A 13,003-nucleotide genomic window follows, 5' to 3' on the forward strand; every position below is an offset into this window, starting at 1 on the left:
GCAGGGTAAGCAGGTCAGGGCTGCCGGTAGATGACCTGGGTCCCTGAAGACTGCCGGGCCCTAGGCACTGGCTAGCACAGCGGGTCTCCATGGCGCAGCAGTGCCTTCTAGAGGGCATTTCCAAAATTAGTGGGAACATCTTTTATTATGACAATGATCATAGGGAGCTGCCGGCATTCAGTGGACAGGAGTCAGAGATGCTGGACTTACTGTTGTGCAAAGGACAGTCTTGCTCAAGATGAGCTGTTTCACATCCTGCACAATTTTAAGATATCCCCCCAGACATTCATGTACATATAACACCTGTGCTCAATTGCCTGAATCTAGGATTCAACTCTAATTTATATAAAACCACAAAACTTATGGCATGGCTCTAAAACACAGTGTTCCAAGAATATAACTCTTATGTGAATTGAGAAAAGATGTTTTATCCAGCACTTGACCATGAGTAAGCGTCATGACTTTAGAAAATCATCAGCATCAATGCTGTTTGTGAGATGTGGGTTGCCAATAAATTATCTCCGTCATTCTGCACATTGACTATGGAGTGTAGAGGTTCTTCATGTGTGCGTGTGTGTGCGCTCATGAATGTGTTTATCAACTATTTTATTTTAGCTTTCAACAATCTTACTTTAGATTTCCTTTTATTTCTACTTTGTATTACATTTATGGCAATACTTTGGTTATTTTGTGAAAACTTTTTCAGAAAAGGAGATTATATGATCTGTGAATTTCATTCATATTGTCTATGAACAGGGCATTATAAAATATTTGCTATGTGAAAGGATTGTTGGGTCCAACAGAATTGAGAACCCTGATCGAGTCCAACCCCACATTTTCTACGTGAGGAAGCTAAGAGGTCCAGAGATACAAAGGAACCTGTTTAAGGTCACACAGCTCACAGGCTGGGAACTCTGCTTCCGTTGAGCTTTTTTCCACACTGGAATTTGATAACCTTTCCCTTCATTAATTAATAAACATCACAACTTGGGAGGGCCAGCAGCAACCAAGCCTGTGCCACATCACATCCCATATAAACATCATCACATAAAGTCACATCAAGTCTATGATATAAGTGTGACTGGTCCACAAGTCTTCATCCTAAGCTCTGAGGGCAGAGTTTCAGAATTCAGAAATGTTCAAATTTTACAAAGGTAACAGAGTGCCTACATCATACATTGCGTAAAAACCCCACTAGAGCTTGGAGAAGTGCCTAAACACACTCAGTAATATTCCTGCAACAAAATGTGTGAGATTCATAGTAAGCTGGACAAATCCTATAAAGTGTCTCACTGCAGCTCAGAGCAAGCTTATCAGCCAAATGAGTACAAAAATCTCTTTTGTTTCTCAGAGCTCTTAGACTTTAAAGCTGTGTATCTGTTTTACGTATTGTTTCCTTGTTCGCATTGGGGAGATGAGGAAAAGGAGGTTGGGAGCGTAAGTTGGGGTGGGGTTGGAGGCTGAGAATCCTGGCAGCTTAATTCCAGAGGCCACCACCTGCCCACCCCGGTACTGCTGCTCTCCCAAATTCCAGTGGGTAGAAAACCCACAAAACAACAACATGCTCCAGGGCAACGTTTCAAACTCACAACTGTCGTCTCCAGTCCTCCTTTCCCTATCTTTAGTCATTTTTGCTGAAAGCAGTTAATTAACAGTGATGTCAGAACTTTCTGTGTGGTTGGCTTGGGGGAAAGAAATGCTGCTGACCATTTCTCACTCTGAGAGTCTGGTGACATCACATGTCATGCCAAGGACCACCACACCGCCTCCTGCCGAGGCATCGCTGTGGGCATCAGAGGCTCGTGTGAACAGACAAACTGAAAAAAGTGTCTGAGGACACAGTCAGTGGACTTCCCGACCATCGTGAGTGGATGCACCGGGCCAACAGCTCAGGCTACTCTCATCTCTGCTGGGTCTACCTGAGCCACACGGAAGCCTGTTCTGTAGAATCTCAGCAGCTGCACAGCCTGTACATGAGCTGGGATTCACATCCGAGTCTCCCAGCTCCGGAGCCCATCCTCTCCTCTTCTATCCTGGGCCTTGGAAGCAAAGCAGCAAGATTTCCAGGTCCACTCTTGCTTCTTCCTTCTTCCCCTTCACTGTCTCCCCTACAGACAGACCCAAAGGAGCCCCAAGGGAGACAAAGTCCTCCTTTAGGAGCACCAAGCCTGGGAGAGGTGGCTGAGGGTTGAACCGGGACCTCATGTCTGTGTAAGCAGAGCTAACGCCATCTTTTCACAGGCCTGCAGGACACATGAAACAATATTCTAAATGTAACTCCGTTGGAGCAGTACAAGAACCTTCTCCAGGTTTGCAAGTTTGGTCTCAGTTTCACAGGAGAAGTGGAGAGAATGGCCAGGACAGGTGCTTCAAGCTCTCTGTCTTCTCAGCCCCCTATCTCTGGGCTGAGAACCAGACAAGTAAAAGTTGGTGCAAACACATAAGCGTCTCCTCCTGTCTGAGGCTACAGCCACGAGGGTTCTGCTTCCCTGGATGTTGTCTGACTCCTAACTTCTCAGAGGCAGGCCGCTTACCATGGCTCCATGAATGCTCTCAGGCAGAAAAATGGCCCCTTTCAAGGAGCTAAGGCTATCCGAGGCAATTTTCTTTAAGTAGATAAGGTCTCTCTATTCAGTATGAGAAAGACAGCAGGAGGAAAATTTATCTCAGTCAATGGCACTGACCTGGCCATCTCTGGGGAGGCTCTGCAGTTGGAAACCATCGCGGGGCCGTGGCGCTGGCCTGGAGGGAGCTGCCGAGGCCCGCCGAGCTTTGGGAAAAGGGTGGTGCTGAAATAGCTTGAAGCCCGGTGGCCTCGCCAACAGCTCTAGGGACAACTGGAGAAGAAGGCTGAAGGGAAGGAGGAGCCCCACCTCTGCTCTGAATTAGCTTCCTCTGCGGACTTTATCACGTGCAGAGATGGGTGTCAGGAAGCCCCGGCTCTGTGACTGGAGGAACAGGTGGGTTTGCGAAGGAGTGGGTGGCTGGTGCTCACGCCACGTGGTGGGGAGGGGCAGGGACGCCAACTTTCCTGTTAGCAAAGGGCAGTCCTGCAGAGCCCTCTGGTCGCCTGTCTCCTGGCCTTTTCTCATACTCCGTCAGCAGGCCTCTGTCTCAGGGCCTCTGCACCTGTTCTTTCCTCTCAGCTCTATTCAGGTTCAGCTCCAATGTGACTTCAGAAAGGACTCTGATCATTGCTCTACCTGAAACAGCCCCTGCCCCTCTATCCCTTGACCTAGTTTTTCCTGATTAAACACTCCTCTGCCTAACTTTATATTAAGTATATTTATCTATTCATTTTCTGTCTCTCTACAACCTTCACGAGGAGTACCTTGTCTGTTTTATTCAGCCTCATATCCCCAGCACTAAAACAGTGCTTGACACATAGTAAGTGCTCAATAAGTATTTGTCTCACCTAGAATTCAGGTTCTGAGAACTAGAGGGAACCCGTTTACCCAAGGGCAGTTCAGATCAGATCACGGGGAGGGAGATGAGAGGAGGCCACCCTTACATCTTCAGACTCGAAGACATGGCAGATCATCTTGTACTGCCTTTTTCCATCCTGGGATGGGTGGGAGGCTTCCACGTTCTCCTGGGAGTTGGAGCGGGGCATCCGCCTGCGGGCCATCAGCACAACAATGTTCCCGATATCTGCGATGTAGGAAATGGTCCTCAGAGGGTGGTCCATCATGGTTTCCTGCAGGGGAGACGGGAGAGGCTGGTGAGCCTAGAGAATCAAGAGAGAGTCTGCCACCCACAGTGTAGCCAAGGGCAGTCCACACACACTGCGGGTGCGGGTGGCGGTGCTCTGGGGCTCACTGCAAACACTGTGTTGGCAGATTTACATGTACCCACCCAGGCCTGGGAGCAATTCCCTTGACTGGTGATAACCCAGAGCAGGAAGTGGTCTGTGGTATGTGAAAAGGAATTTAAATCATTTTACAACCAGCAGAATCTCTGTGGGTGTGTGCTGAGTCGCTTCAGTCATGCCTGACTCTTTGTGACCCTCTGGACTACAGTGCCCACCAGGGTCCTCTGTCCATGGGATTTTCCAGGCAAGAATACTGGAGTGGGTTGCCATGCCCTCCTCCGGGGGGGTCTTCCTGACCCAGGGATCGAACCCGCATCTCTTGCATCTCCTTCACTGGCAGGTGGGTTCTTTACCACTAGGGCCACCTGGGAAACCCCTGCTGGGGAAGCTAAAAAAATAAAAAATCTGCATGCAATCACTGTGTTCTGTTTATGTGTGTACGTGTGATTTTAAACAAAATTTCTTGAAAGGCTAATCTGTTCAAATTCATGAATCTTCTGACAAAAGTTTGTGAGAATTATTAACAAACAGTATCTGTGGCTTGTTTTTCCCTTTGATCTTTAACAGCCCCAACCTTCCTTACCAAGTCCCTCCCTAACCTCCACCCCCCACATCAGCAGCAGGCACTGCAGACACAGCCTCCGAGCTTGTGTGGAAGCCAGCCAGCATCTGGGCCCAGCTGCCTGACAGACAAGGAGACAGTCTCCTGGTTGCCATGCTAAGCTTCACCCCCTAGGAAGGTGGGAGCTGGCGAATTAATACCTGCGTGTCGGCGTTCAATACTTTGATTCTCTGGGTAGAAATGAAGAGATCCACCTCGGTCATTGGCTGAGATTCACCTTCAGGAGCCTGAGAAGGAAAACGTACCAAGGGAAAGCTTAACATGTTGCTCTGACCCAGGTGCGTGGGAGCAAGGTTAACTCACACACAGAGGCTTCGAGACACAGTCACCAGAACAGCGATTCAGACTCCAGAATTAGACTGCCAAAGCCAAAGGGACCACACAGAGGACGGCCACGGGGACCAGAGTGAGCACCTCCAGGTGACAGGGAGAAATGTGGACACCCTTTGCTTCTTCCACCATGGAAGCAGTAACTCACTGCAGCAGATCTAACTCTGAACAATGACATGAATGGCGCTTTCTGCAAGGGTTTCAGAGCCCAACAGATTGAAGGAATCAGGGTGACTGACTCATACCCCCAGGACCTTGGAGAAATCAGAGTTTGCTCCTGCTCAAGGGATGGGGCAGGGGGCGGGTGTCGATATTTATAGCAGGTGCAAACAAGGCATCTGGAGGCAGTTCTGGTAAGAGGGTCTTCATGTTCCCACACACCACAGCAACACAGAAGCAGTACCCGCTGTGGAAACCACCCCATTAAGAGCGAGCCCCAATGCCTCAATGTCCCACGGGTAGCTCTAAAGCACCTGGAAGCTCCACAACCAAAAAAAAAAGCGCACCAATCTGGTTCATTTAGGGCTTGATTCTGCACACAAGTGGTTATTAGCGAGTTTTCTTTTTTGCATCCAGCAATCTGACAAATCCACAAATCAAACATGACTAGAATTGAGCAGACCCAGGTCCCTGCCATGTGAATGCTCCTGAATGGTGGGCGCTTGCACACTACTGCAGGATTCCTTCAGCAGTCCGTCTGCTCCCTGGCCTTCCTCTGGAGTGAGATGACTAATGAGCAACAGAAAACAGCCACTTTGGGCAACTGAGTTTTGAGAAACGTTGGCTTATGGGGCGGTTCGAAAAGAAATCTGAACAAAAACTTGCTGGATGCAGAAAACAAAAACACGAAATAAGAAAAAAGGCAAAACATAAATAAATGAAAAATTAAAAAAAAAAACAGGCATAACATCAAGCTGATGAAGTTGTTTGTACTGCACCTTCTTCCTGCTTTTGGCTAATTTCTGGGCCATCTGCTTAGCATGGAACAAACAGAGACAGGAGAACAGTTAGAAAAGAACTTGCAGAGACTCAAAGTTGAAAAGGGAATTGACAAACTAATATCGACAGGGGTATAAAGCATTTCTGTGGGAGGTGGACTGGCTTTAAAAACAAATCCCACTCGACTGCTGATTTCCTAAATCAGAATTTGGTAGCTGGCGGGGGCAGTAGGAGGAAGGACATGTACTGAGGTGCCTTATACCTAACTGCAATTGATGCTTTCAAAGAACCAACCTTTGATTCTGTTGATTTCCTTTATTGTATGTCTATATTCTAATTCATGGACTTCCGCCTGTATCTTTATTTCTTTCTACTTTCTTTGGGTTTAATTTGCCAATTTTTTTCTAGCTTAAGATGAAAACTTAAGTTATGGATTTTCAACCTTTTTTCTTTCCTGATAATATTTAAAGCTATGAATCTTCCTCTAATCTCCACTTTAGCTATATCCCACAAATTTTAATATGTTGCAATTATCGCTTCATTCAAGACACTTTCTAATTTCCACTGTGATGTCTTCTTTGAACCTTATTTGTGTTCTTAATTTAAGCACATTTGAAGATTTCCTAGTTATCTTTTTGTTATTGACTTCTGAATCAACTGTTCTTCCTCTTTAACTCCAGTAATACTTCTTGCCTTAAATTTGTATAATATTAATAGAACCTGTGTGTGTGTGTGTGTGAGTCGCTCAGTTGTGTCCAATTCTTTGCAACCCCATGGACTGTAGCCTGCCAGGGTCCTCTGTCCATGGAATTCTCCAGGCAGGAATACTGGAGTGGGCAGTCATTCCCTTCTCCAGGGGACTTTCCTGACCCAGGGATCAAATTCTCATCTTCTGCACTGCAGGCAGATTCTTCACTATTTGAGCCACCACGGCTTCAATAAAGCCTATTTCTAACTAGAAACGGATATAAGATTTATTCAAGACAGCAGAGTTCTATAAGAGTAGAAACTCTGAGGCCAGACCGTCCAAAACTGAATTCTGACTCTGCTACCTACTAGTCATGTGACTTGGGACAAGACACTTAACATCTCTGTGCTTCAGTTTCCTCAAATGTAAAATGAAGAGAAAACCAGAATTTATTTCATAGGGCTGTTGTGAGGATAAAATGAGTACAGCTGACCCTCAAACAACGTGGAGTTAGGGGTGCCAACCACCACGGGGTCATCCGTGTATAACTTACAGTTAGCCTTCTGTATACACAGCTGGTTCCTCTGCACCCACAGTTCTGCATCCTTAGAGTCTACCAATCACAGAGTCAACTGATCTTGGACCACATAATACTGTACTATTTACTCCTGAAAAATACCCAGGTATAAGTGGACCTGTGTTGTTCAAGGGTCAACTGCATACACAATGCTCTCAAAGCAGTACCTGGTGTGTTTTAAGCACTCTGTCTGTGTTTGCTCTCACAAGATCATGATGTTAGACAACTACAATTTGTCTGTGTTGGGATGCAGCCTCTTGGCTTTGGTAAGGCCTGCCATATGCACGCAGACATGACCTGAATGACGGTGAGTTGGTGGCCGAGCCACGGGCACTGCTGTGACGATGTGGGTGGGGTGCGGGAAGAGCAGCTCCCTCACATCCTTGGTACTCACCTGGCACCAAAGCTCTTGCTCTCAGCAACAAGTCACTACCTCGTAAGCAATTAACTGTGTTGTCTGTGCTACCTCGTGGTGGAGAAACTGGATGAGTCAGCCATCCAAACACTAAACGGCTGATCTGGTGCACCCAGGAGACCAGGGCAGCCCCAGCCTCACAGCTCATACTGGTGGTCAAGACTTCGTGATGCAACAGTCTACTCTGGGAAAGTCTGGAGGCAGCAACTGCAAGCGCTATCCTAACTGCTGCAATGACAGTGGAAATATCTGCGCATCTGAAGAGTGGCCCCTGGCTGATGCTGTGCCCACAGATTCCTGATCTGTACCAGTTATAATCCTCAAGATGAACAACTGCTGGAAGAGCCTAACCTCTGTCTTCTTACCTCCCCTGAAATGATATGGCAGTAATATGTGAATTTCCATTATTTTTGATACCAAAACTTAATGGTCATTGGTCAAAATTCTTCACTTGCAGGGTGAGAAATCTAATCTGAAAGGCCCCTCTCAAAGAAAAGCAAGCCTGCCACCAATGAAACGCCCACTTTCTGTTTTTACTGGGATGGGTGATGAGGAAGAGGATCCAAAAGGCAAACCAAGTTCTGTGAAAGGCATTTTGAGAATTTTTTTATGAAGTCAAAAATGTTTTGTACACTTAAGAGTAACACCACCTTTAAATCACTTATGATGTCCAAGTGCCCTGAAGCAAATTAGAATTAAAAATTTAGGCATAAGTTTGGAAATCATGATGGGGTCAGGGCCAGAATGAGAAGCTGGAGCAGCAGAGAAAGGTCTGTGAGCCTTAAGGCCCACATGCATCTTGAAGCAGGGGCTGACAGCATTCATTTAAAGCCCTGGCTTTCCTGAGACCTGTGACTCATCACCAGCAGGCTGGTGATCACCACAGGACACGTGCAGCACTGTCCATCCAATCACTCCATCCACAACGTGTCCTGAGTACCTGAGGTCGCCAGGACCCTCTAAGGCTAGTTATGCCCGGGATGCTCTGACTATTCTAGCTTTTCTTTCCCCAGCTAACACTGACTGAGCACTTAGCATATGCTCATATCCTTCTAGGCACTTCACATATATCCATATAAAAGATTACAATAACCCTGTGAGGCAGGCAGTACATTATCCTCATCTTTCAGAGGAGAAAACTCAGGCACAGAGAGGCTAATTAACTTGCCCAAGGTCACACAGCTATTAAGTGGCAGAAGAGATAATCAAACTGGAAACCTAACTCTATATTCCAAATTGCTACGGTGCCAGCTGAACACGTTTCTCATCTATAAACTTCTCAGTCTGTCTCAGTCCGGTGGTAAAATGGGGTTAATAATACCTACCTCACAGGATTCCCCACCCTCTCCATTTGGAGGCATAAATGAGATAATGTACGTAAAGGGTCTGCTATCCATGTCAGTATCTTCTTTATCAACCATAGACGACTTCAGGTCAGACGGGAGATCAGCTGGCTTAGACAAGGTTACACTGACAGAAATTCTCATTTTACAATTAAATCATAGTTTTGAAACACCTAAACAAAATCTCCCCATAAAAGAATGGAAAAAAAAAATCTGATCTTTTGGGGCAGGCTAGTAAAGATAGATATAAGAATATTTGATAATGAATATGCCTTATAAAAATGTGTGGACCAAAGAAAATACCAAAAGGCCATGGAGACAAACACACCACATTGTGTGGACATGAAGCGGTTTCTACAGCTCAGGCAGTTTCTGCACCTCGCCCCGTCTTCGGTGGAGGAGCAGGGAATGAAGTGGGAATGAGGGCGAAATGAAGCATGGAGATGCAGTGAGAGGAAGGGGCGAGTGAGCTTGCTATGCAGGTTTCTCAACTGGTTCTCTGGGTAGGGTCAAGCAGGATTCCCACCTGTGGAAGGGCTCGGAAGGGGATGTCTCTGCCTGCTTCAGATCCTGACTGAGTGTAGGGCAAAGCTCCCTCTAGAAGTTTTTCCTAAAACATATTTAAAAGAATCCTAGCAATAAGACCATTAGGTATCACCATAGGGATGATGTATTCTGCTTTCAAGTAATTGTGGAAGCTTCTGGTTAAAAAAATGAATTATATCTCCTTAGTACAGGACTTCTCAGAGCCTTTAATAGGAAAATACATGTGGCAGATACCAAAAGTATCTATTTGGCGGTGTTTCTTGTGCTTATCTGCCAATGGAACCCCATCAGCGAGGAGCGATGCATTTGACCAGAATGAGAGCGCACAGCTGGAGACCAGAGGCTCCTTCACACTGGATGGATGGTCCCCACTTCCCTCAGGGGGTGGGTCCCGACCTGTGCACACATTACCATCTCCCAGAGGGCCTATGAAAACAGGCTCCTGGGCTCTACCTCCCCGAGTCTCTGACTGGGTTGGGGCCTGAGAGTCTGCACTTCTAACAAATTCCCAGCTGATGATGCTGTTGCTGGTCCTGCTCTGAGGACCACTGTTCAATGCATTTCTAAATCATATGGGAAGCTTTCTGGAAGGTTATTCTTACTTCTCAAAAAAAGATGAACCAAGGCAGAAAGAATAGATTAGGGAGAGTACAAAGATGGAAAAAAAGAAAACAACTGCAAAGAACATGGCAGATACTCTCTAACTCTGCTGCTGCATTCAGATGTACCTTGTACCTTACATTTTGGTAGATGGAAATGTCTTAATTACAGATTCCTCAGCCTGCCTTGTTATTTTAGTTACCTAAACACTCCTCCTGGCTCTCTCACGAGACAGCAAGTTTCTCAGGGTCAAGGATGTGGTTGATTTTTATCTGCTAAGAGGCCTTGTCACAGGGATCCTGAATGGGGACAGTTTGCTTTTTGACTCAGATTCATATCTAGAAAAACCACAACTCGAAATCCTCCCCCCATTTTGGCAAATAAACCTGTACATTATTTGTAACTTAAGAAAATTGCAATTCTTTAGACTCCCAAGTGTAAAGCCAGTATCACTATTAAATGTCAGCTCACAGCTGGTGCTACGTGAGTGACAGACACCACATAATTGACGGACAGACCAGGAATTAAAGCCTGCTTTGAAATGGAAACCCAAACATCAGGGGCAGAGCTGGCTCAGAGCAAAAGCACCTCAAACACACGGCCACAGGGCCACAGCGGGGCTCCCGAGAGGAAGGCCTCCCTGGCATCCATCGGGTCAAACAAACAATGCTGGCGGAGGAAGGAGCGGGCCGAGGTGGGGTCCCTGAGGGAGGGAGGCAGGCAGAAGGAATCAGAAAAAGAAAGGAGGAAGCTCCTCTGTGTGTAGGTGAGAGCACCAAGCCAGGAATTACTCATCAGTTTGTGGTGAGGATATCACTAAATGGATTTCCAAATAAATCCACAGAGCATCCCTTCCCCCTTCCTTCCTGGATGGACGTGGCTAGAATATCAGTAGCCTCACTCTGCTTGCTCTGCGTCTCTCTAGAGGTGGCCCAGAGTAACTCATTTCTGAAAGGCCAGCCTCTTTAGGAAGAAGCATACAGCACCTTCCTCAGAGAAGGGAGCACATTGTGGGCATCCCAGTGCAGGCTTCCCTGGACCACCCGAGTTCATCTGGAGACCTGCTCTCAGCCCCGTGGTTCCCCGTGCACGTGGTGAAGTCTCCGCGCCATCCCCACAGTAACTTTCCTGGGGGCGAGGAAATAAACCACGAGTTCTGAACGCGGCCTTCTCCACTCACAATTTGAAAAAGTGGCAGGTTGGGTGTAAAGGCAAACAATCTGACAGGCATTTAAATGCATGCAAAAGGAACACAAGGCAGAAAATATTTAATGATAGGCAACATTCCCTTCAGATGCAAGAAGCACATTGTGAAATGATACTTATACATGAAACGCGACTGTTTAATCTCACCACTCTATAATGAATTCCTCACACTAGAGCAATTTGCTGTAAAGATAAATATACATTTTCCAGCTGCTTACTCTGCTCTAGGCAGGTCTAAAATGGATTTATAATCAGACAGCCTGTCTTGCCTGTTCTGATTGACAAAGCCTTCTAATTTTTTGTTCAAATGATCTGTGGAACTTCTGGATACCAATCCTTTTTGAAGATTCAAAAGTAAACTTTCTGGTTTCTCATCAGGGAGCTGGACTTTGAAAATGGAAAAGACCACTCTCACAAAGTATAATGCGCAGAACACTTGGCGCTTGGAGGGGTCTGGCATGGAGATGCTGGAGTCTGGGGTCTTGCCCAAGACCTGCCCTACATTCGGATGATGTGTCTGTGCCTGGTGTCCCATGAGGTCACTGAACACACACACGTGTCTCAGGGCAGCAGACAGACAGACCTAGCTGTGGGACTCAAGGACGACCCGTCAGGAAGTCCATAAACAGAACCCAGGAAAAACTCGTCTCAAAGCAGCATGCAATACTTGGTCTCAGGGCTCCTCAGTACTCTTTCTGGGGTGGACTATTGCTCTGTTCTGGAGGATTCACCTGAATGGATCCTGGTAGCGTGCCTTGGCAGGGAGGGGTGCTCTGGCAATCTGGAGGAGATAAATCTCTGTCACGTGGCTCTGTCTTGGACATAACAGGGTGGCAAGGCTCTCTGGTTCTAGCCACTCATGCCAATAAAAATGCCCCAGACACTGCAACAACCAAAAGCACTGCCTCTTTTCCAAACACCCCCCTTACTGGTGGTCCCCGTCTATCAGAGAACCATCCAGGGTCTCTGTACTTCCACTGACCCAGGGGGAGCTAACGGTAACATTATTAGCCCAGGAAACTAAGCGCTGGGTCAGAAATTCAAAGTTACTCCATGGTATTACTGCCTCAGCATCCATTCTGTTTGGCCAAGCAGCCTGCCTGAACCTTAAGCTGACATTAGCCCCTTTATGCACGCAAATGCTGTGGAAAGCAGCCCGCAGAATCACATGCATATATCAGCTCCTAAAGGGACCCCGCACCCACTCATCAGCCCTTGTCTTCCCCGGCTGCCCGGGGCCTTCTCCAAGGTGCCCCTTAGCTAATACCTCCATTGAGCTCACCAAACCCCATTTTGGTTCGCACTGACCAATCTGGCCTTCATCTGGGAACCTCAGAGCATCCCACCCATGGACCCCAGTAAAGGCACGTGCCCCGGTCCTGCCAGACCTCCCCACGTGGCCTCTCTGGGTATGCAGGTGCTTCCTCCAGGACTTCTGAGTCTTAAACTTCTCCATCTCAATTTCTCTTGTAGTCTTCTGCTCACCTGGGGGTTTACTTAACAAATGCTGATGTAACAAAATTATAATCATAATATATCTGGTAACCTGGGGATAGGAGGAGTCAGAACTCTGTCCCTAAAGATGGTGCTTTTCAAGTTCTCCAGTATGAGATAAGGCAGGATAGTGCCTGAAAAGCAGCTTGTTCTCAGGCAGTTTTGTGCATTCTTGAACTCTGCACCTGGGAGATCTTAAATTAACATGGAAAACACTGTGGGGACATCTCCAGGTATTAATGTCACCTCTTTATGTTCAGGGAGAGAGTAAAAGGAGATCAAACAAGCTCTGATAGACAGCTCAACAGAAACCTGAGTTTCTACCAGCAGCATTATTGCATCTGAAGGACCCAGAGGGTAGGAGCTTCGGTCTGATACACTGTCAGGAAGTGGTCCAGGTGGAAGTCACAAGGTAAGATGCACCTCTGCAGG

At 46.9% G+C, this 13,003-nt stretch overlaps 1 protein-coding gene across 2 annotated transcripts in view; it reads right to left on the reverse strand.

The window, feature by feature from the left end:
- Positions 1-13,003, reverse strand: part of APBA1 (amyloid beta precursor protein binding family A member 1) — a 232,670-nt gene that overhangs the window by 19,397 nt on the left and 200,270 nt on the right. Inside the window, exons 6-8 of one of the 2 annotated variants that reach the window (XM_065908281.1) lie at positions 5,702-5,734; positions 4,574-4,660; positions 3,512-3,697 (exon numbers count right to left, since the gene is read on the reverse strand). In XM_065908281.1, the coding sequence (XP_065764353.1) occupies positions 3,512-3,697; positions 4,574-4,660; positions 5,702-5,734 (306 nt within the window). The remainder of the gene's footprint in view (positions 1-3,511; positions 3,698-4,573; positions 4,661-5,701; positions 5,735-13,003) is intronic. The other variant, XM_065908282.1, reaches the window with a different exon arrangement.

The sequence above is a fragment of the Muntiacus reevesi genome, chromosome 17 (assembly GCF_963930625.1).
Source record: "Muntiacus reevesi chromosome 17, mMunRee1.1, whole genome shotgun sequence".
NCBI classification, from domain to species: Eukaryota; Metazoa; Chordata; class Mammalia; order Artiodactyla; family Cervidae; genus Muntiacus; species Muntiacus reevesi.